Raw genomic sequence first — 25,532 nt, forward strand, 5'->3', positions numbered from 1 at the left:
GCCAAAACATGAGAAGTTAGGATATGAAAATATAAGAGAATATGAAAATGAGAGAAGATAATTTTCTGGTTTTCAACTTGTATTCAGTTTTCATTGATTCTTCTTTTTATTACAAGCAAGCATATTTATACAAGTGGAAGTACAAGTAAGACAAAATACCTTGAGCTCCCAACCTTTGAATTCCCAAGGTCAAGCCTACCAAATTAGGCAACCAAACCATTCTTCCCTAAATTAAGGTAGGCTCCTAACCTAATTCTACCAATCCCATTAATGACTAAACTAACTAATTCATTAATGAGCTAGTAGACTAATTCAACATATGACAAATGCTAACACTCCCCCTCAAGTTGGTGCATAGATATCACCAATGCCCAACTTGCCAAGAGAGTTGTGGAAAGCTATAACAAGAGACTTCCTTCATTAATATGTCTGCATCGAGCTTCTTCTTAATAAAATGTCGATCCACTTCAACATGCCCCCTCACGTGGGACCACTACATGGTGGGCCACACGTGGAGCAAAGGCCACATTGAAGTTAATCATTTCGGTCTGTCGGTGGCAACACCAAATCCAAGTGCAGCCGGTTGGTCGGTAGATCACATAAACCATGCGAATAAGGCAAAGGCAAAGCAAAGAACACAGAAACCCTGTGAACACGGTAAGAACACAGAAACCCTGTGAACACGGCAAAGGTAAGGTAAAGGACACAGAAACCCTGTGAACACGGCAAAGGTAAGGTAAAGGACACAGAAACCCTGTGAAGATAAGGCAAGGCACGACAAAGGCAAAGGCAAGGCAAACCAAACCCAAGAAAAGGCAAGGCAAACCAAACCCAAGCAAAGGCAAAGGACAACGGGCATGACCACATCGGAAACACACCGGTAAAGGCAAGAACACGGTAGAAGCAACAACAACACTGTCCTCAACAAGAGACAACAACACTGACAGCAGCAAGAGCAACACTGGTACCAGCAAGAGCAATATAAGGCACTGGCACCAGCAAGACAAGGCAGGGCAAACAACTGTGGCAGTAACAACAGCAGAGGCAACTTCTCTTCACTCCCCCTCTCCCCCTGAAGAGAAGGGGTCGATGGAGCCATATGATCAGTGGCACTGGCACCAGTGAGAGAAATCTAAGACACTGGCACCAGCAAGAGCAATATAGTAGGCAGCAACAACAACACTAGCAGCATCACAAATACTTCCATTATTGCAGACACAACTTCTCTTCACTCCTCCTCTCCCCCTGAAGAGAAGGGGTTGTCAGAACCATAAAAGCAGTGGCACTTGAGAAACAGAAGCTGACTGAAGCTCAGATGTAGAAGAATCAGTCATGGCAGATAGGTAACAGAATTGCAGCGGAATAGATGAGCAGCAATGTCACTCCCCTTCAAATCCGACGACGTATGAGAGTCGAGATTTGGAGAAAGCAACACCGGTAATGACAATAAAGTTGCAGCACCCAAATAAAGTTGCATCTATCTCCCCCTCAAATCTGACACTGGTAGAGGGTCGAGATTTGAAAGAAGAGAAAATGAAATAATAGTAAAGAGATTTAAACATGGCAGTCTCGTGGCAGAAACAAATGCAAGGAAAGGTGGAATGGAGATGGGCAGCTGACAACTGGAGGAAAGGAATAAAAGATGGAGAGGAGTCTGCAACAACCCAAAAAGAAAGAAGAAATAAAAATGAAGAGAAGAGGTGGCAAATTTTTTTTCTTTTTCATATATATATTTAATGGAGAAATGAGTAGGCAGAGAAACTTTACCCACACAAATATGATGTGCATGAGAACAAAGGGATGAGGAGAGAACACCCTTCACGTGGGTAACAGAGGGGGAAGAAATATACCCCAAAAAATGGTATGGAAATAGAGTGGAAGAAATAATTTAAGGAAATAAAAGGGAATAAAATAAGAAGTATGGGATTGGTGGTGAGAAAAGAAACCATAAAAAAGAGAATAGTAGTATTAAGAAAATGGAATGTTTGGGAACAAGCAAGACACCTATCACGTGGGCACAAGAGGAAATGATGAAGAAAGGCAATATGTGATAAGAAACAAACAAACAAAAAAGGAACCCACCAAAAAAGAGAGACAAAAAAGTGCTATTTAATAATATATAGAACCTTTGTAAAAGAAAGAGGAGAAACATAAGGGAGCACAAGTTTTTGATAAACAAAGGGAAGTTCAGAGAAAGAAAAAATGAGGGTGCACGTGAGAGAGTTGTGGGCAGTCAGAAGAAGTGGTGTGAGGTGTGAGAAAACAATTTTAAAATATAAAGAGAAGTGAAACCCATTTATCAAGTGGGAAAAAGCCATACTTGGAACGAAAAAACAAGTGAAAGAAATTGTGTCAAAAGGAACATCACGTGTGGCAACAGAGGGCAGGCAGGCAGGCGTCCAAAGTGTGCAGCAGAGAAGAGAGCAAGTATTTTGCTCAGAAAAATGGAGAGATACAGAGATACAGAGATACAGAGAGAGAGATAGGGATATGAGGAGATAGACAGAGAGTTGAGCAGAGCTGCATGAGCGATACAGGCAAGCTAAGGAGCCGGGACAGTGCCGGCAATACAAAGAGAGAGTCAGCACATGTGCAAGAGAGCAACAACACCAGTTAAGGGACCAACGATTGTGCAAAGGGACCAACGACAGAGAAGCACGGCACGATAGAGACAAAGGTCGGCTGGAGAAGGCTCGGCGAGCGGTGACGAGGCTCACGGAGGAAGGCGACGGCTCGGTGAGCGGTGACAAAGCTCACGGAGGACAGGGATCATGGTGATCAAGGGACGTACTGCCCAAAGGAAACAGATCAGGCCATCATGGCCCAGGGGCTTATTGCTCATACAGATGACAGAGAGGAAATTTAGCAGAAACAAGGTAATGACAATTTTTATTTTTATTTTAATACTGGAAGGGAAAGAAAATGAAGGAAAAAAAATGCAGTGACAAAAGAAGCTGCGAAAAAGGCTAAGGTAGAAAGAAAAATATGTTGATTATAGAGGAGAGGAGAAACAAGAGAATTTACAGTAACATGAAGATACGCCAACGACTCTCAATTTGGTAGAGGATCTTAAGGATTAGCCATTAGGCTCTGATACCATGCCAAAACATGAGAAGTTAGGATATGAAAATATAAGAGAATATGAAAATGAGAGAAGATAATTTTCTGGTTTTCAACTTGTATTCAGTTTTCATTGATTCTTCTTTTTATTACAAGCAAGCATATTTATACAAGTGGAAGTACAAGTAAGACAAAATACCTTGAGCTCCCAACCTTTGAATTCCCAAGGTCAAGCCTACCAAATTAGGCAACCAAACCATTCTTCCCTAAATTAAGGTAGGCTCCTAACCTAATTCTACCAATCCCATTAATGACTAAACTAACTAATTCATTAATGAGCTAGTAGACTAATTCAACATATGACAAATGCTAACAACACATTCACAACCAGTCACACTACATTGCCACAACCAAGCGGCATTACATATAGCTGCTAATCTGGTTTTTCACGAAAGAACAAGGCATATTGAGATGGATTGCCATTTCATCAGAGACAAGATCCAGGATGGTTCAATAGTTACAAAACATGTTTCTTCCTCACAACAGGTGGCGGACATCCTGACAAAGCCTTTAGGAAAAGAAGGATTTTCAACAATGCTGTGCAAGTTGGGAGTTCTTGACATCCACTCTCCAACTTGAGGGGGAGTGTTGAGACATCACCGAAATCCCTATAGTTTAGGTTGATTGATTTACAATTGATTCTGTATATTTGTTGCCTTAGTAGTACAGCTGACTTCTTGTATTTGCTCCTTGATGAGTTCCTTAATTCTAGGATCACCATTGTATAAATATGATTGACGTTGTAATGAGAAAGTATTCTAATTGAATCAAAATATTAGCCTATTCCTTTTTTAACAGGGAAAAATATGATGGTTCTCCATTGGGGAATCAGAAAACCACAGAACTAAAAGGAACAACCATGGACGCCTCCAATCTTGACATTGAAACAAGTGAAAAAGCTTCTGACTGTGCTCCAAAAGAAGGCCTCAGCAAATCACAAGATGCTACGATAAACAGAGAGCACCTAAAGAATGAAGCAAATGAAACAAATGAAACCATAAAGAATGAAGTTTCAAATGAACAGAAGCATCTTGAGGTAGCAATATTTGTTATGTTTTAATTATTATTTACTTAGTGAATAATTAGTAGTTTAATATTTTAATATATTTTATTTTTATTCAATAATATGTGAATAATACGTGAATTTTGTGTGTATTATTAAAACTTTTGTTAAAAACAAGTGCATTAAACATGAAAAATATGTACATACGTATACAATACGAGTATTAAACCTGAAAATGCTAAATTCAGACACTCCGTAAAGTGATATATTAAAAGAGACTCCATCTACTGCATTGTTCACAGGTGAAACGAAGCATACCACAATCACTACGACAGAAGAAAACATGAGCAATGTGCAAATACAAGATGATGAGTACGGAAACGCTACAAGCAAAGCAGAAGAGAAAAGCTTGCCAAAGGAAGAGCCAAGCGAACTCAAAGTGTCTGATGTTGAGCTTTACTTTAATGAAGAAATACAAAAGGAAAGCTCAAACGAAGTTCATGAGGAAGAACGGAGCTCTCTGATAGGAGTTCCAAAAGTAGAGCCTCATGAAGATGAAGAGTTAGAGGGGGAAAGATATGATGATTCTCCATAGGGGAACCAGAAAACCACATAACCAAAAGGAACAACCATGGAAGCCTCCAAAGAGCACCTAAAGAATGCAGCAAATGAAACAAATGAAACCATAAAGAATGAAGTTTCAAATGAACAGAAGCATCTTGAGGCTGCAATATTCAAGGGCAGAAGGGAAGTGGTGTGAGACAAACACTAGTAAAAAAAAACCCTTGCGCGACCAAAAAAAAATCGTTGCTAAAAGTATTACGCGACTAAATTTTGCACAACGAAACACAATCATTGCCCAAAGTCACTTTGCACGACAAATCTTTGCACAACGAAACACAATCGTCGCCCAAAGTCACTTTGTGCGACGACAAAAAATCGTCATGCAAAATCTTTAAAAAATAATAAAAAATAAAAAAATTATTTTTAAAAATCCTTGCATGACTTTGCGCGACCAATTACTAACCTTCGTTACACAAAGTATTGCCGCTACCAAGTATGATTCGTCGCGCAAAGTCTTTACAAAAATAAAAAAATTATTTTTTAAATCTTTGCATGAATTTGCGCGACCAATTTCTAACTTCGTTACACAAAGTACTGCGCTTCCAAGATTGTTTTGTCACGCAAAGTCTTTACAAAAATAAATAAAATAAATAAAATATTTTTTTAAATCTTTGCATGGCTTTGCGCGACCAATTACTAACCTTTGTTGCACAAAGTGTTGTTCATCGCGCAAAGTCTTTACAAAAATAAATAAAATAAAAAAATTACTTTTTAAAATCTTTGCGTGACGTAATCCAAATATTTCGTCGCCTAAACCAATTTATTTTTGTTTTTCTATTTTGTATGCATAACACTTAAGAAATTAAACGGTATATACATTTATTAAGTAGCTTTAAATTTATTATTTTAGTTCGGATCGGATTTTTGTTAGAAAAATATATTATTGTAGTTCGGATTGGGTTTTTGTTAGAAAATATATATTTTAAATTGACAATCGAATTAGTTCATTGTATTCATATAGAGTCAAGGAGTGTAGCTGTAAAAAATCATCAAAATCGAAATTGAAATAACCGTTAAATCGTGATTTTCATTTATAACCGTCGAAATGGTTTGTCCCATTACTTGATCTCTGAATGTTTATTTTTTCCGATTTTTGGTGTATATGATCTCTAAGTATAAACAAACAAGTTTGACGGTTGGATCGTTGAAACTAGTTTCGTAGAATGCGTATGCCATCAAAACAATACATTCACTAACAATTAAGAGTTTATTTATACTTTTGTTAAATATAACATAAGATTTTGTGGTATCCACTAGTGTAAATATTTTAAATTGACGATCGAATTAGTTCATTGTATTCATATAGGGTCAAGGAGTGTAGCTGTAAAAAAAATCATCAAAATCAGAGTTGAAATAACTGTTAAATCGTGATTTTTCGTTTATAACCGTCGAAATGTTTTGCCCCGTTACTTCATCTCAGAATGTTTAATTTTTCCGATTTTTGGCGTATATGATCTCGAAGTATAAACAAACAAGTTTGACGGTTGGATCGTTAAAACTAGTTTCGTAGAATGCATATGCCATCAAAACAATATATTCTCTAACAATTAAGAGTTTATTTATACTTTTGTTAAATATAACATAAGATTTTGTTGTATCCACTAGTGTAAATATCTTAAATTCACGATCAAATGCAATCATTGTATTCATATAGGGTCAAGGAGTGTAGTTGTAAAAAAAAAAAAATCAAAATCAGAGTTGAAATAACCGTTAAATCTTGATTTTTCGTTTATAACCGTCAAAATGTTTTGTCCCATTACTTCATCTCTGAATGTTTATTTTTTCCGATTTTTGGCGTATATGATCTCGAAGTATAAACAAACAAGTTTGACGGTTGGATCGTTGAAACTAGTTTCGTAAAATGCGTATGTCATCAAAACAATATATTCTCTAACAATTAAGAGTTTATTTATACTTTTGTTAAATATAACATAAGATTTTGTGGTATCCACTAGTGTAAATATTTTAAATTCACGATCGAATGGAGTCATTGTATTCATATAGGGTCAAGGAGTGTAGCTGAAAAAAATCATCAAAATCAGAGTTGAAATAACTGTTAAATCTTGATTTTTCGTTTATAACCGTCGAAATATTTTGTCCCATTACTAGATCTCTGAATGTTTACTTTTCCAATTTTTGGCGTATATGATCTCGAAGTATAAACAAACAAGTTTGACGGTTGGATCGTTAAAACTAGTTTCGTAGAATGCGTATGCCATCAAAACAATATATTCACTAACAATTAAGAGTTTATTTATACTTTTATTAAATATAACATAAGATTTTGTGGTATCCACTAGTATAAATATTTTAAATTCCCGATCGAATGCAGTCATTGTATTCATATAGGGTCAAGGAGTATAGCTGTAAAAAATATCAAAATCAGAGTTGAAATAACCGTTAAATCGTGATTTTTCATTTATAACTGTCGAAATGTTTTGTCTCATTACTTGATCTCTGAATGTTTATTTTTTCCGATTTTTGGTGTATATGATCTCTAAGTATAAACAAACAAGTTTGACGGTTGGATCGTTGAAACTAGTTTCGTAGAATGCGTATGCCATCAAAACAATACATTCACTAATAATTAAGAGTTTATTTATACTTTTATTAAATATAACATAAGATTTTGTGGTATCCACTAGTGTAAATATTTTAAATTGACGATCGAATACAGTCATTGTATTCATATAGGGTCAAGGAGTGTAGCTGTAAAAAATCGTCAACATCAGAGTTGAAATAACCGTTAAATCTTGATAACATATACAAACACAGGGGCTAAATTGGCCAAATTAATAACACGGTGATTAAATTGGCCGATAAGGTAAAACATAAGGACCATTTCGACATTTAAGCCTTAAATTTGTATCCGGTATCCTACACCTAATAAAATTAGAACTGTATCTGATACGATATTTTCTCGATTAAAATGTCGTATGATGCGTGGAAAATAAACTAGAACATGACTTGCTTCCTCCTTTGACTGTAGAAAATAAAAAACCGGGCACGTTGATTTCTAAAGTTTTAATGCTAGCGATATAAGATTAAGAGCCTAATGAAATTACAAAAGTTAGCGGGCTAATTAAAAGTTAGCGATATATTTACAGACGTTTTTGTTTGACATATTTGTTCATTTAAAATGAATTAGTAATGTTTAAAATTTATATAAATCAGGCCAGTTTTGGTTTTTTTTTTTTTTTTTGGTCAAAATCAAGGTATCCCCCGCGCGATTGCGGGGACTAACCCTCGAGGTACTGTCGGGCGCAAAGCGGGGACCTCTCCCAACAAAGTCTGCTCTATTCGCAAGCGCCTGGGCCTCTTGGGCCTTTTTCTTATTTGTTTGTGCGTGGGTACCCAGTACTGAAATAGCCCAAAAACTTGTTCCTCATCATTACAACTACAATATTGAATTGAATGCCTACACACTACACAGGCTACACTGGTCAAGGATGAATGGACAAATCATATTGCAACCTGCAAAATTAACCAAGAATGGTGGAGAAAGTTAGTTAATTATAAGAAAGCAAGCAAAATTTAGACCAAGATTGTTCAAGAAACAAGTAAAGAACATTGATATACGTACCTATGGATATATGGTAATTATGGATGTTGATGACGGAGAAAGAACAACCACGAAATGATAGAGAGCAACAGAATCACAACGTTCAAGTAAGGCACCTCCGGATGATGTTCCAAGAACGTAACAAGCCGAACCCAATTGCAGTTAATCACTGTTTTCGCATTTTTCGCATTCACACTCGGTGGCAGAGGAAAGATCAAAACGGCCTCGTCCTGGGTAGGCTCCTCTCCAACCTCAGCGCCGCTTGTTCTTCTAACAAAGATCATTGCTACACTAGCAATTATCACCGCAGCAATGGCCAAAGGGAGGAGCGAGTCAGAAAGATTATTGTTGCCGCCAAGATTGCTTGATTCTTCCTCCGCTATATCGGAACGGGGAGTCCAGGTTTCAGGCCAGGGAGTGTCTGCCGGCCATGTACTCACGTGCAGATCCTCATTATCTTCTGGCAAGGGATCATCCACCTCGGATGGTACTGGTGGTGGTGATGACGTGGTAGGGACGGTCGGTGATGTAGGGGAGGTTGGGGTTGTGTCGGAGGTCGAGGCGGTAGCGGTAGCAAGAATCTTGGACTTTTGGGCGCCAAGAATGTTTGATTCTTCCGCCACCGTATCAGAACGAGGAGTCCAGGTTTCAGGCCAGGGAGTGTCTTCCGGCCATGTACTCACGGGCAGCACCTCATCATCTTCTGGGCAGGGATGATCCACCTCGGATGGTACTGGAAGTGGTGCTGAGGTCGTCGGGAATGTAGGGGAGATTGGGATTGTATCGGAAGTCGAGGCGGTAGCAAGAACCTTAGACTTCTGGGCGCCAAGATTGTTTGATTCTTCCGCCGCCATATCAGAACGAGGAGTCCAGGTTTCAGGCTAGGGAGTGTCTCCCGGCCATGTGCTCACGGGCAGCTCCTCATCATCTTCTGGGCAAGGATGATCCACCTCGGATGGTACTGGTGGTGGTGCTGAGGTCGTGGCGGTAGTGGATGTACCGGAGGTCGTGCCGGTAGTGGCTGAAGCGGAGGTTGTGGCTGAAGCCGATGCCGGAGCCGGGGGGCGGAAGCGGAGGTCGGGGAGGTATGGGCGGTTGGGGCGGCGGCGGCAGGTGGTAAAGCAACACTTGCAATAGTGATCATCCACCATACCCATGTAAAGAAGAGGAGGGGGAGGGCGGTTCTTCGCAGTGCGGACATTGTGCAATCAAGAATTCTTTTCTTTGGGTGGGGGGTGGGGAGAGAAGATTGACTCAAAGAAATGGAGAGAGAGGGAGACTAGAGAGTTTACGAAAATGTACTCTGTTTTAAGAGTGCTCTGTAAACTCGGGTTTACGTATTACTATTATATATACATTTTTTTTTGGTAAAAAATATTATCTATATTCTATACATATATTGGACGCTTCTATAAGCTGTACGCCTCAGACGTACTTCTCGTCTGCTATTGGTACAATTCCCAACATATGAGAGGATCACCGTTCCGATGCTGACACGTTGCTTAGCTATCTTTTCAAATTTTTTGCCTTTTTTTCTTTTTTTATGCTAACTACTAACTAGTAACTTATATGAATTTCCTTAATTAGTACGTATAATATAAATAAGGAAAATGCTAGGCTTACCACATTTTTCATACCACATTCATACCACCTCTCTAATAGAGGTGGGCCCCATTGTATTGGTGGGCTCCACCTCTATTAGAGAGGTGGTATGAATGTGGTATGAAAAATGTGGTAAGCCTAGCATTACCCTATAAATAAACTGATTTATTTATGGGTGTTCAATTTTGAAATTAAATGTGGATTAACAAAAAAAAAGGGAAATTTAATGGGTTGTGAAGTGATTATGATGATTACCACACGATTTTCATAATGCATAAAGTTTTAAAATAAAGTAAATGATAGTGGAGTCCATGGCTGAAAAATATTAAAATAATATTTGACATTGGTTAGAGCAACTATAACCTTCAATTTTTGTCATTTCATGTCTATGTGGTAATTTGACATGTCGGTTGGAGATACTCTTAGAAATCGGGGTAAGCATGAATCAGAGTCATGCGTTCAAATTAGTTTGTTTAACAATTGTCATGAATTAGAATGAAAATAAATTTGATTATCATTAAAACCGTTTACTATTGTCAAGAATTGGAATCAAAATTATGGATGGTATCATTAAAACCGGCCGAATCCTAGGTTTTTAAAATAAAATAAAATCATATTATAACATTTAATTACACCTTAAACTATTATTCAACTCAATTACATTTAATTCAACAATAAAATTTCACTCAACTCCTCAAAATCATCTCAATTTAATTTGACTAAACTAATAAAATTATATAATAATAAATAAAAATAAGTTAAAGCTTCACCATCTTACGAAGTTTAGGGTAACTTTTTAATTGTTATGTAATATTATATGTATTAATTAAAAACAAATACAACACTTATAGCACCGGATTCGGGAATGGGGATCCCGGCCCATATCTATTAGGTATTTTTAAAATGGGGGATCCCCATACCCGCCCATGTTTTTTGCAGAAATCTCCCCCAACGGGATTTATGTCATCCCTAATCAAAATCAACTTAATTACTAAAATGACATTTTAGAAAACAAATTCTATTTTGTTCAACTCCTTGCACAAAATTTCAACTCACACAAGTTGTGTTTTCTAATAAACCAACTTTTTATATATTCTAGAGTGAAACCAACTCCCACTACCCACCTCAACGCCACCGAAGCCGACATTTCTCTCTCTCTCTCTCTCTCTCTCTCTCTCTCTCTCTCTCTCTCTCTCTCTCTCTCTCTCTCTCTTTCTGGCCAAGCGTAACCCCGAGAAACCAAGATAATCATGACTATACCAGTGCAATCTCGGTTACAAAAATGAGGCACATGTCATAAATAAGGCATTGCATGAATCCCTAAATTGGAATTTCAAAATTTAACCCCTAATTCCTAAATCCCTCAGTGATACGGAGGAGTACTGAAATTTGAAGACGGAGAAGAAGAGGACTTATAGTTAGAGATCAAAGGAGAGGAGGCTGGAGCGGCGCCTGGAGCAGAAATTTAGAACACAATTAAGCAATTAAAGCATAACACTCCATATGCATGTATACATATATATATACACACACACACACACACACACACACACACATATATATATATATATATATATATATAGAGAGAGAGAGAGAGAGAGAGAGAGAGAGAGAGAGACTCGTAATTCCTAAATCCCTCAGTGATACGGAGGAGTACTGAAATTTGAAGACGGAGAAGAAGAGGACTTATAGTTAGAGATCAAAGGAGAGGAGGCTGGAGCGGCGCCTAGAGCATAAATTTAGAACACAATTAAGCAATTAAAGCATAACACTCCATATGCATGTATACATATATATGCATGTATACATATATATATATATATATATATATATATATATATATATATATAGAGAGAGAGAGAGAGAGAGAGAGAGAGAGGGGAGTTGGGAGAAAATGGTTTCAGAAAATGAATTTTTGAGGGGATAAAGAGTCAATACATATGTATTTATGTGAAGGGCAATTGGGTACTTTCATGTTACAAAGTGAGTATTTCCAATTGAAATTTATAAAGTGAGTATATTTGGTTAAGGTTTATCTTTAGTGATTACTAGCCTCTCTACACGCACTTCTGTGAGAGGCTTTTTTTTTTAAATCTAAATTTATTTTAGAATTAAAAATGATAATGGGTAATTGTGTTCCATAAAAATAAGATCCATTATCTGAATTTTCTTTTAAATTTAATTTTTTTTAATATGAAAAAGTGTGAATTTACCATATTATCCTCATTTAATTAATAATTTCAATTCTTAATGTTTGTATTAACCAATGGCATTTTCTGGTATTTTAAATATTTTATTATTCTCTACCTTTTGCTTATATATATATATATAAGTCAATTTCCCATAAGTTTTTAAGTGGTACTTGTTACAATGACACAGTGGAGGGCTTATAGGTCATGGTTTTTAAGTTATCCGTGCCTTTAGTGAAGATGGTGGAGGGCTTTTAGGCACGGTTGTTAGTTATTTGTGCCTTATTTGTTAACATATTCAAATAATTAATCACAAAATTTATTAATCCGTCCCTAATAGTATTTTATAGAGACTGTTTCTATTATCATTCCTTAATAACATTCAGTAGAGATTGTTTTTATTTGTGTCTCTAATAAAAGGGTCCCTATCGAGCATTTTTCTAATAGTGTGTTCTTGGTGGCGCAATGAAGAAGGTTTGTTGTACAGCGATTTAAATGGGTTAGATGAGAAAGTTCAAGGGAAGAAGAGTCCTTGGAATAAATTAAGAACTTCTATATAGAGGTAAGAAAAAGAAATTCCTAATTAAATTTGGGCTTAAATGTTAAAATGGTCCCTGTGTTTTATCTCATAGGCCAATTTAGTCCCTGTGTTATCAATTTGGCCAATTTGGTCATTGTGTTTGTATATGTTAGTCAACGTGGTCCATTCCCTTAAAAATAAAAATAAAAAAATTTAAAATTAATTAAAAAAAACTGTAATTGATTATAAAATTTTAAAATCTATTTGAAAATGATTTTTTTTAAAAAAAAATTCACATTCCCCAATTTCATGCACACACCTCAACCACCTCCCAAACCCAGCCACCCTCACCACCACCACTCTATCCCCAAACTCATAGCCACCCTCACCACCATTCCAACCCCACCTAAACCACAACAACTCTCTCTCTCTCTCTCACGGCTTCCTCTTTGACAAATCACGAAGATCTTCATAGCCGGTCACCATAACCTTGATGGCTCTACCGCCAATTGATCATCCTCGCTGCAGCAAAAGTCGACAACATTCAGGCCAATGGATCGGAGAGGAGAGAGAGATGAATGGTAGAGTATGATAAAATCTAAAACATAAGAGAGAAGAAAAATTGCTGCAAGAAAAGAGTATGCATCAATTTGCCTAAGAACCCCTTTTTTTTCCTACAAGAATCGAGACCATTGGTTGTGTGGGTTTTAATCATTTTAGCATTATTATTATTTGAGTTTAAATCTTTATAATTAATTACATATTTTTAAATTAATTTTAAATGTCCCTTTTTTAGGTTTTAACATAATTTTGACAAAAATGATCAAATTTGTTAACAGATACAAACACAGGGGCTAAATTGGCCAAATTAATAACATGGGGATTAAATTGGTCGATAAGATAAAACACAAGGACCATTTCGACATTTAAGCCAATACTAATCTGGATAAACTAATGATATGATAATACTAATATAATAAAAAAAGAGCTATCTTTTTTTGTGTGTATACTTTTCCCGGTTCCGTTGCTACCGCGTCTCTTGTGGCCAAAGAACCTGAAGTGATAAAGTATCTAGATTCATTATTTCGAGTTTCTTTCTTTTTCTTCTAAACGGCACGCCGTCAAGGTCTCCTCCCTCCCATCCATCTGAGTGTGTCTACTCATCTCACTCATTTGCTTACAAGAAGAAAACCCCTCAATTTCCCTGAAAGTTTGGTTTTCTGTCCAACAATCATCAATGGCAGCAGCTTCAAGTGATTCCATACCCTCTGTAAACAAGGCTTGGGTGTACTCAGAATATGGACAGTCTGCAGATGTTTTGAAATTTGATCCCAATGTTGCTGTGCCTGAAATGAAGGAAGATCAGGTGCTCATCAAGGTGGTTGCTGCATCTCTTAACCCAATTGATTTCAAGAGGATGCTTGGGTATTTCAAGGAGATCGACTCTCCTCCACCTGTGAGAGCCTCTTTCTCTTTCATTCTCTTTTAATGCATTTGCTTGTATTTGGAATTGGGGGTTTGAAAATAATGTTAATCCTTACGATTTTATAGCTTTTTCTTTTTCTTTTGTGTTTGTTTGTTTGTTTGAAAAGATGGCCTGGTGTTGTTGGATCCATTTTGCTGTATAATTGCCTCTCTTTTTTTCTTTTTGATACAAATGATTATGTTTTTGGTCAATTTTGTGTAAATCAAATTCAATTTTGAGAAAAAGGAAGCTGCTTTGAAGAATCAAATTCAATTTCATCTAGTTGATCTGGAAGGAACTTCCGTTACCTTGATATGTTTCCATTGCATGTTCCAGTGTCTTTTCAATTAGCATGCTTAGTGTTACTAGTAATCCAGCTGGGCAGGCAAGTGACAAAGAGCGTAGCTAGAATTCTTTTTTATTAAATCAATTTGTTTTGCAGACGGTTCCTGGGTATGATGTTGCTGGTGTGGTGGTGAAGGTGGGAAGCCAAGTGACGAAGTTTAGGGTGGGGGATGAAGTATATGGGGATCTCAATGAGAAAGCTTTGGAGAACCCAACAAGGTTTGGGTCTTTGGCAGAGTACACTGCTGCAGAAGAAAGAGTTTTGGCTCTCAAACCCCAAAATCTGAGTTTTGTTGAAGCTGCTAGCCTTCCCCTGGCTCTGGAGACCGCCTATGAAGGGCTTGAACGGACTGAGTTTTCTGCTGGTAAATCTATTCTTGTTTTAGGAGGCGCTGGGGGAGTGGGAACACATGTTATTCAGGTAAAGTAAATTTATATCTAGTTCCAGAATGTTCTGCATATGGAATTAGTCAAGAAGTGCAAACATTTGCACTAATTTGGGCTCTGATTAAGTGGAGCTGGTTGTCTATACAATTGATTATATCTAACAGATTAATGTTTGTTTTTAATGTGAGGCAGCTAGCGAAGCATGTTTTTGGTGCTTCAAAAGTAGCAGCTACTGCAAGCACTAAAAAACTGGATTTGTTGAGAAGCTTGGGTGCTGATTTGGCTATTGATTACACCAAAGATAACTTTGAAGACCTGCCTGAGAAATTTGATGTGGTATATGATGCAGTTGGTAAGATTCTTCATTGTTGTTTCTTAACAATTCTATACATGATGTTTTCATCCATATGAGGGATACGCACCAACTGAAGTCTGGAAAGGAAATAATATATCAATGTTATAGCCTATTGGTTTATTTACTAGGAATGAGTCAAAGAATGAAAATATATGATTGTTTTGATTCCCAAAAACAGGGCAGTCTGACAGGGCAGTGAAGGCAGTGAAAGAAAACGGGAAGCTTGTAACAATCTTTGGTTCAGTAACGCCACCAGCGCTCACATTTGTGCTGACTTCAACTGGGACTATATTGGAGAAGCTGAAGCCATACTTGGAGAGTGGGAAGGTGAAGCCGGTGCTTGATCCCACAAGCCCATATCCCTTTTCTAAGACTGTTGAAGCATTTGCCTACCTTGAAACCTCCAGAGCTACAGGAAAGGTCGTTGTGCATCCCATCCCTTAAGATGATAGAGTTGTGCAGGCAGGAAATCAGTCAGTTTGTGTTTGATATATATTTGTAATCTTCCGCTGGTTGTTTATACCTGAAATCTTGTAATAATGGTTGTGCATCCCATCCCGTAAGATGATGCATGTTTTATGTACTTATATGGAGTTGGTTGGGAGTTTGGGTACTTTGCACTCTGTTTTCTTCCTGGTTGCTCATTGCAGGTAACAAAGCTGAACAGTCAGATATACCCTTGTTAATTTTGTGATCTAGTGGGGTAGAAACCACTTTATATATTCATCGTAATGACCCCTGGCTATTTCCCTTCCCAATTTTTTGAACATGACCACCCACTTCACAGAAGATTAACACTGTTAAATTAGCCAACAACTTTGGGGACAGCAGATGTTTTGGTTAACTCTGTAAACAAAAATGACCCAAACTGGAAAAACCTAACTCAGGAAATCAGCATTGAACAAGAACATATTAAACTGGTGGAGGAGCTTGGATACTGATCTTGCTATTGATTATACCAAGGACAACTTGGAAGACCTGCCTGAGAAATTTGATGTAGTCTATGATGCAGTTGGTAAATATTTGAACATTCTTCATTGCTGTTTCTTTCTCTGCTGATATATCAAAACAAAACACTTCATTATGGATACAATTCATTCTTCATAATTCCTTCATGTTTACGCCGACTTCTTCTGGGTCTATCTTGGAGAAACTCAACCCTTACTTGGAGAGTGGGAAGGTGAAGGCAGTGATTGATCCCAATGGCCAATATCCCTTTTCTAAGACCCTTGAAGCATTTGCCCATCTTGAAGCTAGTAGCAGAGCTATAGGAAAGGTGGTTGTGTATCCCATCCCATCTCATCTCCATGAGATACAGAGTTAGAGTTTGCTTCTGCGCACTCGCGCGCACACATGTATATTAAGGGGCTGCGAGATCCTAATAAAAAATAAAGAAGGGGATATGAGAAACATGTTACATAAGTTGGAGTCTTCGTTCCTTGTTTTTCATGCTACTTGCTTTGCTTGTTGCTGTGTTATTTTTGCTGCAATGTAACAAGGAAACGAGAACGCCAAACAATAATAATAATAATAATCAATATGGATCGAAAACACCTAGCCTAGTGGTTCCATTTACCTTTTTATTATTTTGCCCTTTTTTTCTTCTTTTTTTACTGTTCTACAAGTTTACCAGTTACACACAAATATTCCACTATGGGTCCACAATCTTCGACCATATTGAAAGTTCCAAATTCGATTTAGATAGTAAAGTAACCATGTTCTGGGGAAAAAAAAAAGAAAAAAAAAAAGAAAAGTAACTATGTTAATGACAGCATCTGTGGTTAAAGTGTCAAACATCCAGTTGTGATAAAAATATAGAGTAGCAAAGCAATGATGCATGTTATGATTTTCAAGGCAACAAGAGCAAATGTCAAAATTTGATTGCCCGTTGTAGCTTTGTTTTACTCTTTTCTTAAATGTGATCCGCACTTACATTATTGCCTTTTACAAAGTGTCAAACTTTACTCATACACTATCAAAACAAAACTGTAAGTTATCACAGCTTACGTTATTATCTGGTATGTTACTCGATGAACGAGCCAATCAATAAGTTGTGTTTGTCAAGCTGATTTCTACCTCTGTGAGTCTTAAAGGAAACACTTCATAGAGGAGGGAGGATAAAAAAGTGTCACCGCCTCTCCTCCTCATCCTCTCTTCTCATCTTTTCCTTTTAGATTAGTGAATAAGTTTACAGTGAAGTTTTTAATAAGAAACCTCTTGTGGTGATTATTTTCTAGTCATAGTTTCCCATCACCCATTTTAGGCTATGTTCTCAAGTAAATCCTTCTCCCAAAACCCACTCTCTAACACTGCTCATGTTCTCTTTTAGTTCTACATCGTCTTTGACCAAAGTTGCTGCAAATCACTCAATTATTCTTTGGCATGGTCCTTGTTTTTGTTTTTGTTTTTTTTGCTATTATACCCAGATAGATCAATGGAAATCATATTTTCCCCAAATCTGTTATGCATACGGTAGTGGGCATGGTCGCGACGACACTTCTTCAGGTGGTGGTGGGAGGGTTCATTTAGGGTCATGAGTTGCTTTAGGGTTTCGGTCATGTTGGGTTTGTGGGCTTTGTTTGGGTATATGATTAATTGTGGATGTGGTGATGTGGGCTAGTAGTTTTAGTGGGGTTTTTGTCCGCTCTAATTTTGTTTTTCACATGTCAATTTGTTACCCTCTTGGGATTGGTATTTTAGATGTCTTGTACTGTTGAAGTTTATTTAATGAAGTTTATCTTTGAAAAAAAAAAAAAACAATTTGTGTCCATCTTTATAGTCAAACTATGCTGCGAGAAACCTTATCATCTTGTAGTTTGGATATATGACTTATATTCAAAAGATTTTTTTTTTTTTTTTAAAGTATATTGCTTTTTCTTATTTTTCTTACTGAGCGTGACAAATAAGAAAAACAAAAAGCAAAACTTCAATTGCATACATTTCTTGCGAAAAAATTAAAGGTTTTCCAATTGCATTGTTCTGTTCTCTTCTGGCACAATGAACCTGAGTCATAATATGCGTCCAGATGCATAATTTGAAATTTATTTTTCCTTTCTTCTTTCTGTGGCCGCGTACGTACGTAAATATCCAAGCTTCCACAACATTCTTCTCCTTCACCAACAAAAGGACACGCTGTCAAGGTCTCATAGGTCCTCCCTCCTATGATGACATGGTTGATATTGATCTCTTTCTATTAAAGTGGAAGAGCTATCTGAGTGTGTTTGCGCATCACACTCATTTGCTTACATGAAGAAAACCCTTCAATTCCCCTCAAAGTTTGGTTTTTCTGTGCATTCTAGTCATCAATGGCTGCAGCTTCAACTGATTCCATACCATCTGTAGACAAGGCTTGGGTGTACTCAGAATATGGAAAGTCTGCAGATGTTTTGAAGCTTGATCCCAATGTTCCGGTGCCTGAAATAAAGGAAGACCAGGTGCTCATCAAGGTGGTTGCTGCAGCTCTTAACCCAATTGATTACAAGAGGGCGCTTGGGTATTTTAAGGCCATCGACTCTCCTCCACCTGTGAGAGCCTCATTCATTTTCTTTTAATGTATTTGCTTTTATTTTGAATTGAGGTTTTAATGAAGGAAGTTTTGTACCTTGTTATGTTTCTATTGCATGTTACCATTTCGCATGTTTACCGTTACTAGTAATCCAGCTGGGATGGCAAGTGACAAAGAATGTAGCAAGAATTCTTGTTTATTGAATTAATTTGTTTTGCAGACTGTTCCAGGGTATGATGTTGCTGGTGTGGTGGTGAAAGTGGGAAGCCAAGTAACAAAGTTTAAGGTGGGGGATGAAGTATATGGGGATCTCAATGAGAAAGCTGTGCAGAACCCAAAAAAGTTTGGGTCTTTGGCAGAGTACACTGCTGCAGAAGAAAGAGTTTTGGCTCTGAAACCCAAAAATCTGAGTTTTGTTGAAGCTGCTAGCCTTCCCCTAGCTATTGAGACTGCCTATGAAGGGCTTGAACGAACTGAATTTTCTGCTGGTAAATCCATTCTTGTTTTAGGAGGCGCTGGGGGGGTGGGCACACATGTTATTCAGGTAAAGTAATTTTGTTTCTAATTCCAAAATGTCCGGAGGCTATATATACCACAAACTGTAAATGGAATTAAAGTGAAACATTTCCACTAATTTGGGCAGCTAGCAAAGCATGTTTTTGGTGCTTCAAAAGTACCAGCAACTGCAAGCACTAGAAAACTGGAGCTGTTGAGAAGCTTGGGTGCTGATTTGGCTGTCGACTACACCAAGGAGAAGTTTGAAGAATTGCCTGAGAAATTTGATGTGGTATATGATACAGTTGGTAAGATTCTTCATTCTGGTTTCTTTAATAATTCGATACATTATGTCATCCATATAAGGCATGCACCCACCAACAGGGGAGTTTATTGGTTTATTTATTTACCAGGAATGAATCAAAGACTCATTATTTTATGATGTTTTTGGCAACAAAAAAAAAACAGGGGAGTCTGGTAGGGCAGTGAAGGCAGTGAAGGCAGTGAAAGAAGGTGGGAAGGTAGTGACAATAGTATCAGGTGCAGTAACACCACCGGCCTTCTCTTTTGGGCTGACTTCAACTGGGACTGTATTGGAGAAGCTGAAGCCATACTTGGAGAGTGGGAAGGTGAAGCCGGTGCTTGATCCCACAAGCCCATATCCCTTTTCCAAGACTGTTGAAGCATTTGCCTACCTTGAAACTTCCAGGGCTACAGGGAAGGTGGTTGTGCATCCCATCCCATAAGAAAGATGATAGAGATTGTGCAGGCAGGCAGGCAGGCAATCAATCAGTTTGTAAGTTATGTATTTGTAATCTGCTGGTTGTGTAAACTTAAATTGTTGTAACATGTAATAATGGGCATGTGAGATGCTTATATGTATTATATACGAAGTCGGGAGTTTTGCATATGTATATCGGCTTGTGAAAAATAAGAAAAATAAGAAATTAAACTTTTTCCAAGTACATTGTTCTGAAACAGGATTTGTAACTTCTTGTTCTCTTGCCTAGTTTGCAGAGATATACCTTCGTGAAAAGGATAATTCATTCGGATCGACATGAGAGTCTAAATCAGTCAGTTTGTGTTTTATGTATTTGTAATCTGCTGCTGGTTGTTTAAACTTCAAGTCTTGTAATAATGGGATGTGAGATGATGCATGTTTTATATACTTACATGGAGTTGGTTGGGAGTTTGGGTACTTTGCACTCTGTTTTCTTCCTAGTTGCTCATTGCTGTGTTTATAAAGTTGAAAGATTTAGAGCTGGTAACAAAGTTGAACAGTCAGATATACCCTTGTTTATTTTGTGGTCTGGTGGGGTAGAAACGACTTTATTTATTCATCTAATCGTCTCCTGGCTATTCCCTTCCTAATTGTTTGAACATGTCCACCCACTTCACAGAAGATTAACACTGTTAAGTTAGCCACCAACTTTGGAGACAGCAGGTTTTTTGGTTAACGCTGTAAACAAAAACAACGGAAACCGCCCAAACTAGAAAAACCTGTCTCAGGAAATCAGCATTGAACAAGAACATATTAAACAGCTTTCGTCATATCCGCCATTAAAGTAATAACATTTGACTTAGTTGAGGTAATATCAAACTATGAATGAACCCTAAACGTAAACGCATCTACATGCATAAATACAAATTTCAAACTTCAAACTTAATAATATATTCCGTACCTCTTTCCATCACAGATAGAAAGAACAGATAGTTTTCTTTCTTGTACGCACAATATTGCTGCGGAAGCAAATGTTCCCTCTGTAAACAAGGCTTGGGTGTACGCAGAGTACGGAAAACCTGCAGATGTGTTGAAACTTGATCCAAACGTGCCTCTTCCTCCCCTAAACCTAAAGAAAGTTGGGTCCTTAAAAAACTGCAGATCTGTAGATATTTGCTTCCACATGTGGCAGCTAGCAAAGCATGTTTTTGGTGCTTCCAGAGTGGCAGCTACCGCAAGCACTAAAAAACTGCATTGGTAGAGGAGCTTGGGTGCTGATCTTGCTATTGATTATACCAAGGACAACTTGGAAGACCTGCCTGAGAAATTTGATGTAGTCTATGATGCAGTTGGTAAATATTTGAACATTCTTCATTGCTGTTTCTCTCTGCTGATATATCAAAACAAAACACTTCAATATGGATATAATTCATTCTTCATTTTATTAATTAATTAATTTAAGGTTTATCTGCTTTTGTGTTTCGGAAATTAACAAAACAGGAGAGTCAGATAGGGCAGTGAAGGCCGTGAAAAAGGAGGGGAAGGTTGTGACAGTGGCAGGCCCAATAACACCACCAGCCTTCATGTTTATGCTGACTTCTAGTGGGTCTGTCTTGGAGAAACTCAATCCTTACTTGGAGAGTGGGAAGGTGAAGGCAGTGATTGATCCCAATGGCTCATGTCCCTTTTCTAAGACCCTTGAAGCATTTGCCAATCTTGAAGCTAGTAGCAGAGCTATAGGAAAGTTGGTTGTGTACACACAGAGATATTCCACTACAGATAAAGGCAATCCATCAAAAGATTATATTATGTTTGATAACATAACAATTAGGAAATCCACCATCTTTTAACAAATAATATACTGTATTGTTGAAAAGTAATGCACATTTGAATCTAGAATAATCTAGAATGGTTGAAAAATGAACAAACCGACTTAACAAAGTCAGTAACTCCAAAAATATCATGATAATCGAAAGCATGTTTTATTATAAAATAATCAAGATATTGTAATATAATAAACTAACCATTGTTGTAGTATAATAAACTAACAGACATAGCTGTATACAAAGTTATTACTCTCCTATATATAGGCTTGTTGCCTTGAACAAAGAAGTAAGCTGAAAACTACAGCTGTCCAGTCTCAAGCAATAAGCCAATAGTGAAAAGGCCACTAAGCCAGCAAAGAGTGAAAATGCCAATAAGCCTAGTAAACAAGTTTCTAGTTGTTGAAGGCCAATAAGCCTAGTCCTCTATAAAGCCTTGTACCCATCCATTGTTGAATAAATAAAATCGCTTTGTTGTTACCCCATAATCCAACATGTATAATATATGTACATGATGGACCATTATATATGATAAATGTTCTTTCACCTGCCTCCACCCCGCCTCCGGTGGGATCCACCACCTTCTTCCTCTTAGTTTGTCTTAGTTTTCTTTCGCAATCTTTTAATTAATGAGAGCATATGTGGTTGAAGTGTCAAACATAACATCCAATGGAGATAAACAATATATAGTAGCAAAGCAATGATGCATGGGTTTTGATTTTGAAGGCAGCAAGAGCAAATGTCAAAATTTGATTGCCCATTGCAGCTTTGTTTTAGATTTTGAGAATATGACAGAATAATGTATTATTTTTCACTTGCTCAAAACAAAACCAGTAGATTGTCACATCTTACGTTATTATCTGTCGGCTTAATATCATAAAACGTCCATAAGGTTTACGAAACTATCATATTGCATCCTTAATATTTTTTTGTGTCATCCGTGGTCCTCAAGGTTACTATGTGTGATCACAAATGGTCCTTGCCATTAGGTTCTGTCAAAAACTCCATTAGTTTGCTGACGTGGCATATATATATATATCACAAAACATCCCTGAGGTTCACGCACCTATCACAAATGGTCCCTGCAAATTTTTTAAAATTTTTAAATTAAAAATTCATAAAATTTTGGTTTTCTTTTTTAAATCTTATGAATTTTAAATACACATGACACTATTATTGTAGATGTGGGCTCTACATATATGCCACATCAATAAACTAATGGAGTTTTTTAAAAATAATTTAAATTTCAGAAAATTTAAAAATGAAAAAACCAAGGGTTTAGGGTTCCTAAATGGTCCTCAAGGTTAAAATCCTTCTATAAATGGTTTTTTCATTTTTAAATTTTATGAATTTTAAATTATTTTAAAAAAACTTCATTAGTTTATTGATGTTGCATATATGTGGAGCCCACATCTTCAAAAATATAGTGTCATATGTATTTAAAATACAATATATATATTTTTAAATAATATAAAAAAGAAAACCAAAATTTTATGAATTTTAAATTAAAAATTAAAAAAATTTCGTAGGGACCATTTGTGATAGATGTGCGAACCTCAAGGATGTTTTGTGATATATATATATATATATATATATATATATATATATAAATGTCACGTCAACAAACTAACGAAGTTTTTGACAGAACCTAACGGTAGAGACCATTTGTGATCACACATACTAACTTTGAGGACCACGAATGACACAAAAAAACATTAAGGATGCAATCTGATAGTTTCGTAAAACTTAGGGACGTTTTGTGATAATAAGCCTTATCTGTCTGTTACTGGATGAACCAACCAATTAACAATTTGTGTTCGTCCGTGGCGAATAGTGAAACTCGGCAGACATGCAATATCTCCCTCCCCATTTTCCATCCCCTTCTTGACTTTATAAAAAGCAGGCTCTGGTTGGTTTCTTGTTCTACCACAATTAACCAAAGTTTCTTTCTTGTACATCCAACATGGCCGAGGCTTCATGTGTATCCACCACACCACCCTCTGTAAACAAGGCTTGGGTGTACTCAGAATATGGAAAGGCTGCAGATGTTTTGAAACTTGATCCCAATGTTCCTGTTCCTGAAATAAAGGAAGACCAGGTGCTCATCAAGGTGGTTGCTGCAGCTCTTAACCCAGTTGATTACAAGAGGATGTTTGGGTATTTTAAGGCCACTGACTCTCCTCTACCTGTGAGAGCCTCTTTCTCTTTCATTTTCTTTTAATGCATTTGCCTGTATTTTGAATTGGGGTTTTGAAAATAATCTTTATTTTAAGGAATTTATAGGTTTTTATTTTTTCCTTTTTAATTGTTTGGCAGTCCAGTCCGAAAATATGGCCTGCTGTTGTTGGATCCATTTTGCTGTATAAGTAACTAATTTTGTGCAAATCTAAATACTTAAGGAAAAACAAGGTAGATGCTTTGAAGAATCAAAGTAAATTTCATCTAGTTGAGTTGATCGTGAAGGAAGTTTTGTCACCTTGTTATGTTTCTATTGCATTTTCCCATTAGCACGTTTATATTCCTAGTAATCAGCTGGAATCAATTTGTTTTGCAGACGGTTCCCGGGTATGATGTTGCTGGTGTGGTGGTGAAGGTGGGAAGCCAAGTAACAAAGTTTAAGGTGGGGGATGCAGTATATGGGGATCTCAATGAGAAAGGTTTGGAGAACCCAACAAGGTTTGGGTCTTTGGCAGAGTACACTGCTGCAGAAGAAAGAGTTTTGGCTCTCAAACCCCAAAATCTGAGTTTTGTTGAAGCTGCTAGCCTTCCCCTGGCTATTGAGACTGCCTATGAAGGGCTTGAACGAACTGAATTTTCTGCTGGTAAATCCATTCTTGTTTTAGGAGGCGCTGGCGGAGTGGGAACACATGTTATTCAGGTAAAGTAGTTTGATTTCTAATTGCAAAAATGTCCTCATGCTTTATATAACTCAATCTGCACATGGAATTAGTTAAGAAGTGCAAACATTTCCACTAATTTGGGCAGCTAGCAAAGCATGTTTTTGGTGCTACAAAAGTAGCAGCAACTGCAAGCACTAGAAAACTGGAGCTGTTGAGAAGCTTGGGTGCTGATTTGGCTGTCGACTACACCAAGGAGAAGTACGAAGAACTGCCTGAGAAATTTGATGTGGTATATGATACAGTTGGTAAGATTCTTCATTCTGGTTTCTCAACAATTCTATACATTATGTCATCCATATATGGCATGCACCTACCAACAGGGGAATCTATTAGTTTATTTATTTACCAGGAATGAATCAAAGACTGATATTATTATATGATGTTTTTGGAAAAACCAAAAAAAAAAAAAAAAACAGGGGAGTCTGACAGGGCATTGAAGGCAGTGAAAGAAGGAGGGAAGGTAGTGACAATAGTACCAGGTCCAGTAGCAGCACCGGCCTTCATATTTATACTGACTTCAACTGGGACTATATTGGAGAAGCTGAAGCCATACTTGGAGAGTGGGAAGGTGAAGCCGGTGCTTGATCCCACAAGCCCATATCCCTTTTCCAAGACTGTTGAAGCATTTGCTTACCTTGAAACCTACAGGGCTACAGGGAAGGTGGTTGTGCATCCCATCCCATAAGAAAGATGGAAGAGATTGTGCAGGCAGGCAGGCAGGCAGGAAATCAGTCAGTTTGTGGGTTATGTATTTCTAATCTGCTGGTTGTGTAAACTTAGTGTTGTAATAATGGGGATGTGAGATGCTTATATATATTATAATATGAAGTTGGGAGTTTTGCATGTGTAATGGGCTGACTTGTGGAAAGTAAGAAAAAGAAGAAATTAAACTTTTTTCTAAGTGTATTGTTCTGTT

At 37.2% G+C, this 25,532-nt stretch overlaps 4 protein-coding genes across 4 annotated transcripts; all 4 read left to right on the forward strand.

The window, feature by feature from the left end:
* The first annotated feature begins 13,639 nt into the window (after positions 1–13,639).
* LOC110753936 (2-methylene-furan-3-one reductase) lies at positions 13,640–15,785 on the forward strand. Its single transcript, XM_021954959.2, has 4 exons — positions 13,640–14,076; positions 14,528–14,851; positions 15,010–15,169; positions 15,351–15,785. Exons 1-4 carry the CDS (start codon positions 13,858–13,860, stop codon positions 15,614–15,616), a joined length of 969 nt encoding a protein of 322 aa, XP_021810651.2. The 5' UTR covers positions 13,640–13,857; the 3' UTR covers positions 15,617–15,785.
* A 2,497-nt stretch (positions 15,786–18,282) lies between these two features.
* Positions 18,283–20,137, forward strand: LOC110753839 (2-methylene-furan-3-one reductase-like). Its single transcript, XM_021954855.2, has 4 exons — positions 18,283–18,696; positions 18,898–19,221; positions 19,321–19,480; positions 19,641–20,137. The coding sequence occupies exons 1-4, from the start codon at positions 18,478–18,480 to the stop codon at positions 19,916–19,918; spliced, it is 981 nt and encodes a 326-aa protein (XP_021810547.2). The 5' UTR covers positions 18,283–18,477; the 3' UTR covers positions 19,919–20,137.
* A 208-nt stretch (positions 20,138–20,345) lies between these two features.
* Positions 20,346–21,743, forward strand: LOC110764533 (2-methylene-furan-3-one reductase-like). Its single transcript, XM_088250716.1, has 2 exons — positions 20,346–20,436; positions 21,394–21,743. The coding sequence occupies exons 1-2, from the start codon at positions 20,346–20,348 to the stop codon at positions 21,741–21,743; spliced, it is 441 nt and encodes a 146-aa protein (XP_088106842.1).
* Positions 21,744–23,584: 1,841 nt separating this feature from the next.
* LOC110754254 (2-methylene-furan-3-one reductase-like) lies at positions 23,585–25,517 on the forward strand. Its single transcript, XM_088249763.1, has 4 exons — positions 23,585–23,904; positions 24,271–24,594; positions 24,702–24,861; positions 25,033–25,517. Exons 1-4 carry the CDS (start codon positions 23,680–23,682, stop codon positions 25,299–25,301), a joined length of 978 nt encoding a protein of 325 aa, XP_088105889.1. The 5' UTR covers positions 23,585–23,679; the 3' UTR covers positions 25,302–25,517.
* The last annotated feature ends 15 nt before the right edge of the window (positions 25,518–25,532 follow it).

Source organism: Prunus avium, chromosome 3 (assembly GCF_965620075.1).
Source record: "Prunus avium chromosome 3, drPruAviu1.hap1.1, whole genome shotgun sequence".
Lineage (NCBI taxonomy): Eukaryota > Viridiplantae > Streptophyta > Magnoliopsida > Rosales > Rosaceae > Prunus > Prunus avium.

Coding starts and splice junctions, on each gene's coding strand:
- LOC110764533 (XM_088250716.1), top strand. CDS start 20,346: ATGGAGTTGGTTGGGAGTTTGGGTACTTTGCACTCTGTTTTCTTCCTA. Junction 20,437..21,393: donor AGTTGAAAGATTTAGAGCTG/GTAACAAAGTTG, acceptor TTAACAAAACAG/GAGAGTCAGATAGGGCAGTG.
- LOC110753839 (XM_021954855.2), top strand. CDS start 18,478: ATGGCTGCAGCTTCAACTGATTCCATACCATCTGTAGACAAGGCTTGG. Junction 19,222..19,320: donor TGGGCACACATGTTATTCAG/GTAAAGTAATTT, acceptor TAATTTGGGCAG/CTAGCAAAGCATGTTTTTGG. Junction 19,481..19,640: donor TGTGGTATATGATACAGTTG/GTAAGATTCTTC, acceptor AAAAAAAAACAG/GGGAGTCTGGTAGGGCAGTG.
- LOC110754254 (XM_088249763.1), top strand. CDS start 23,680: ATGGCCGAGGCTTCATGTGTATCCACCACACCACCCTCTGTAAACAAG. Junction 23,905..24,270: donor CCACTGACTCTCCTCTACCT/GTGAGAGCCTCT, acceptor TTTGTTTTGCAG/ACGGTTCCCGGGTATGATGT. Junction 24,862..25,032: donor TGTGGTATATGATACAGTTG/GTAAGATTCTTC, acceptor AAAAAAAAACAG/GGGAGTCTGACAGGGCATTG.
- LOC110753936 (XM_021954959.2), top strand. CDS start 13,858: ATGGCAGCAGCTTCAAGTGATTCCATACCCTCTGTAAACAAGGCTTGG. Junction 14,852..15,009: donor TGGGAACACATGTTATTCAG/GTAAAGTAAATT, acceptor AATGTGAGGCAG/CTAGCGAAGCATGTTTTTGG. Junction 15,170..15,350: donor TGTGGTATATGATGCAGTTG/GTAAGATTCTTC, acceptor TCCCAAAAACAG/GGCAGTCTGACAGGGCAGTG.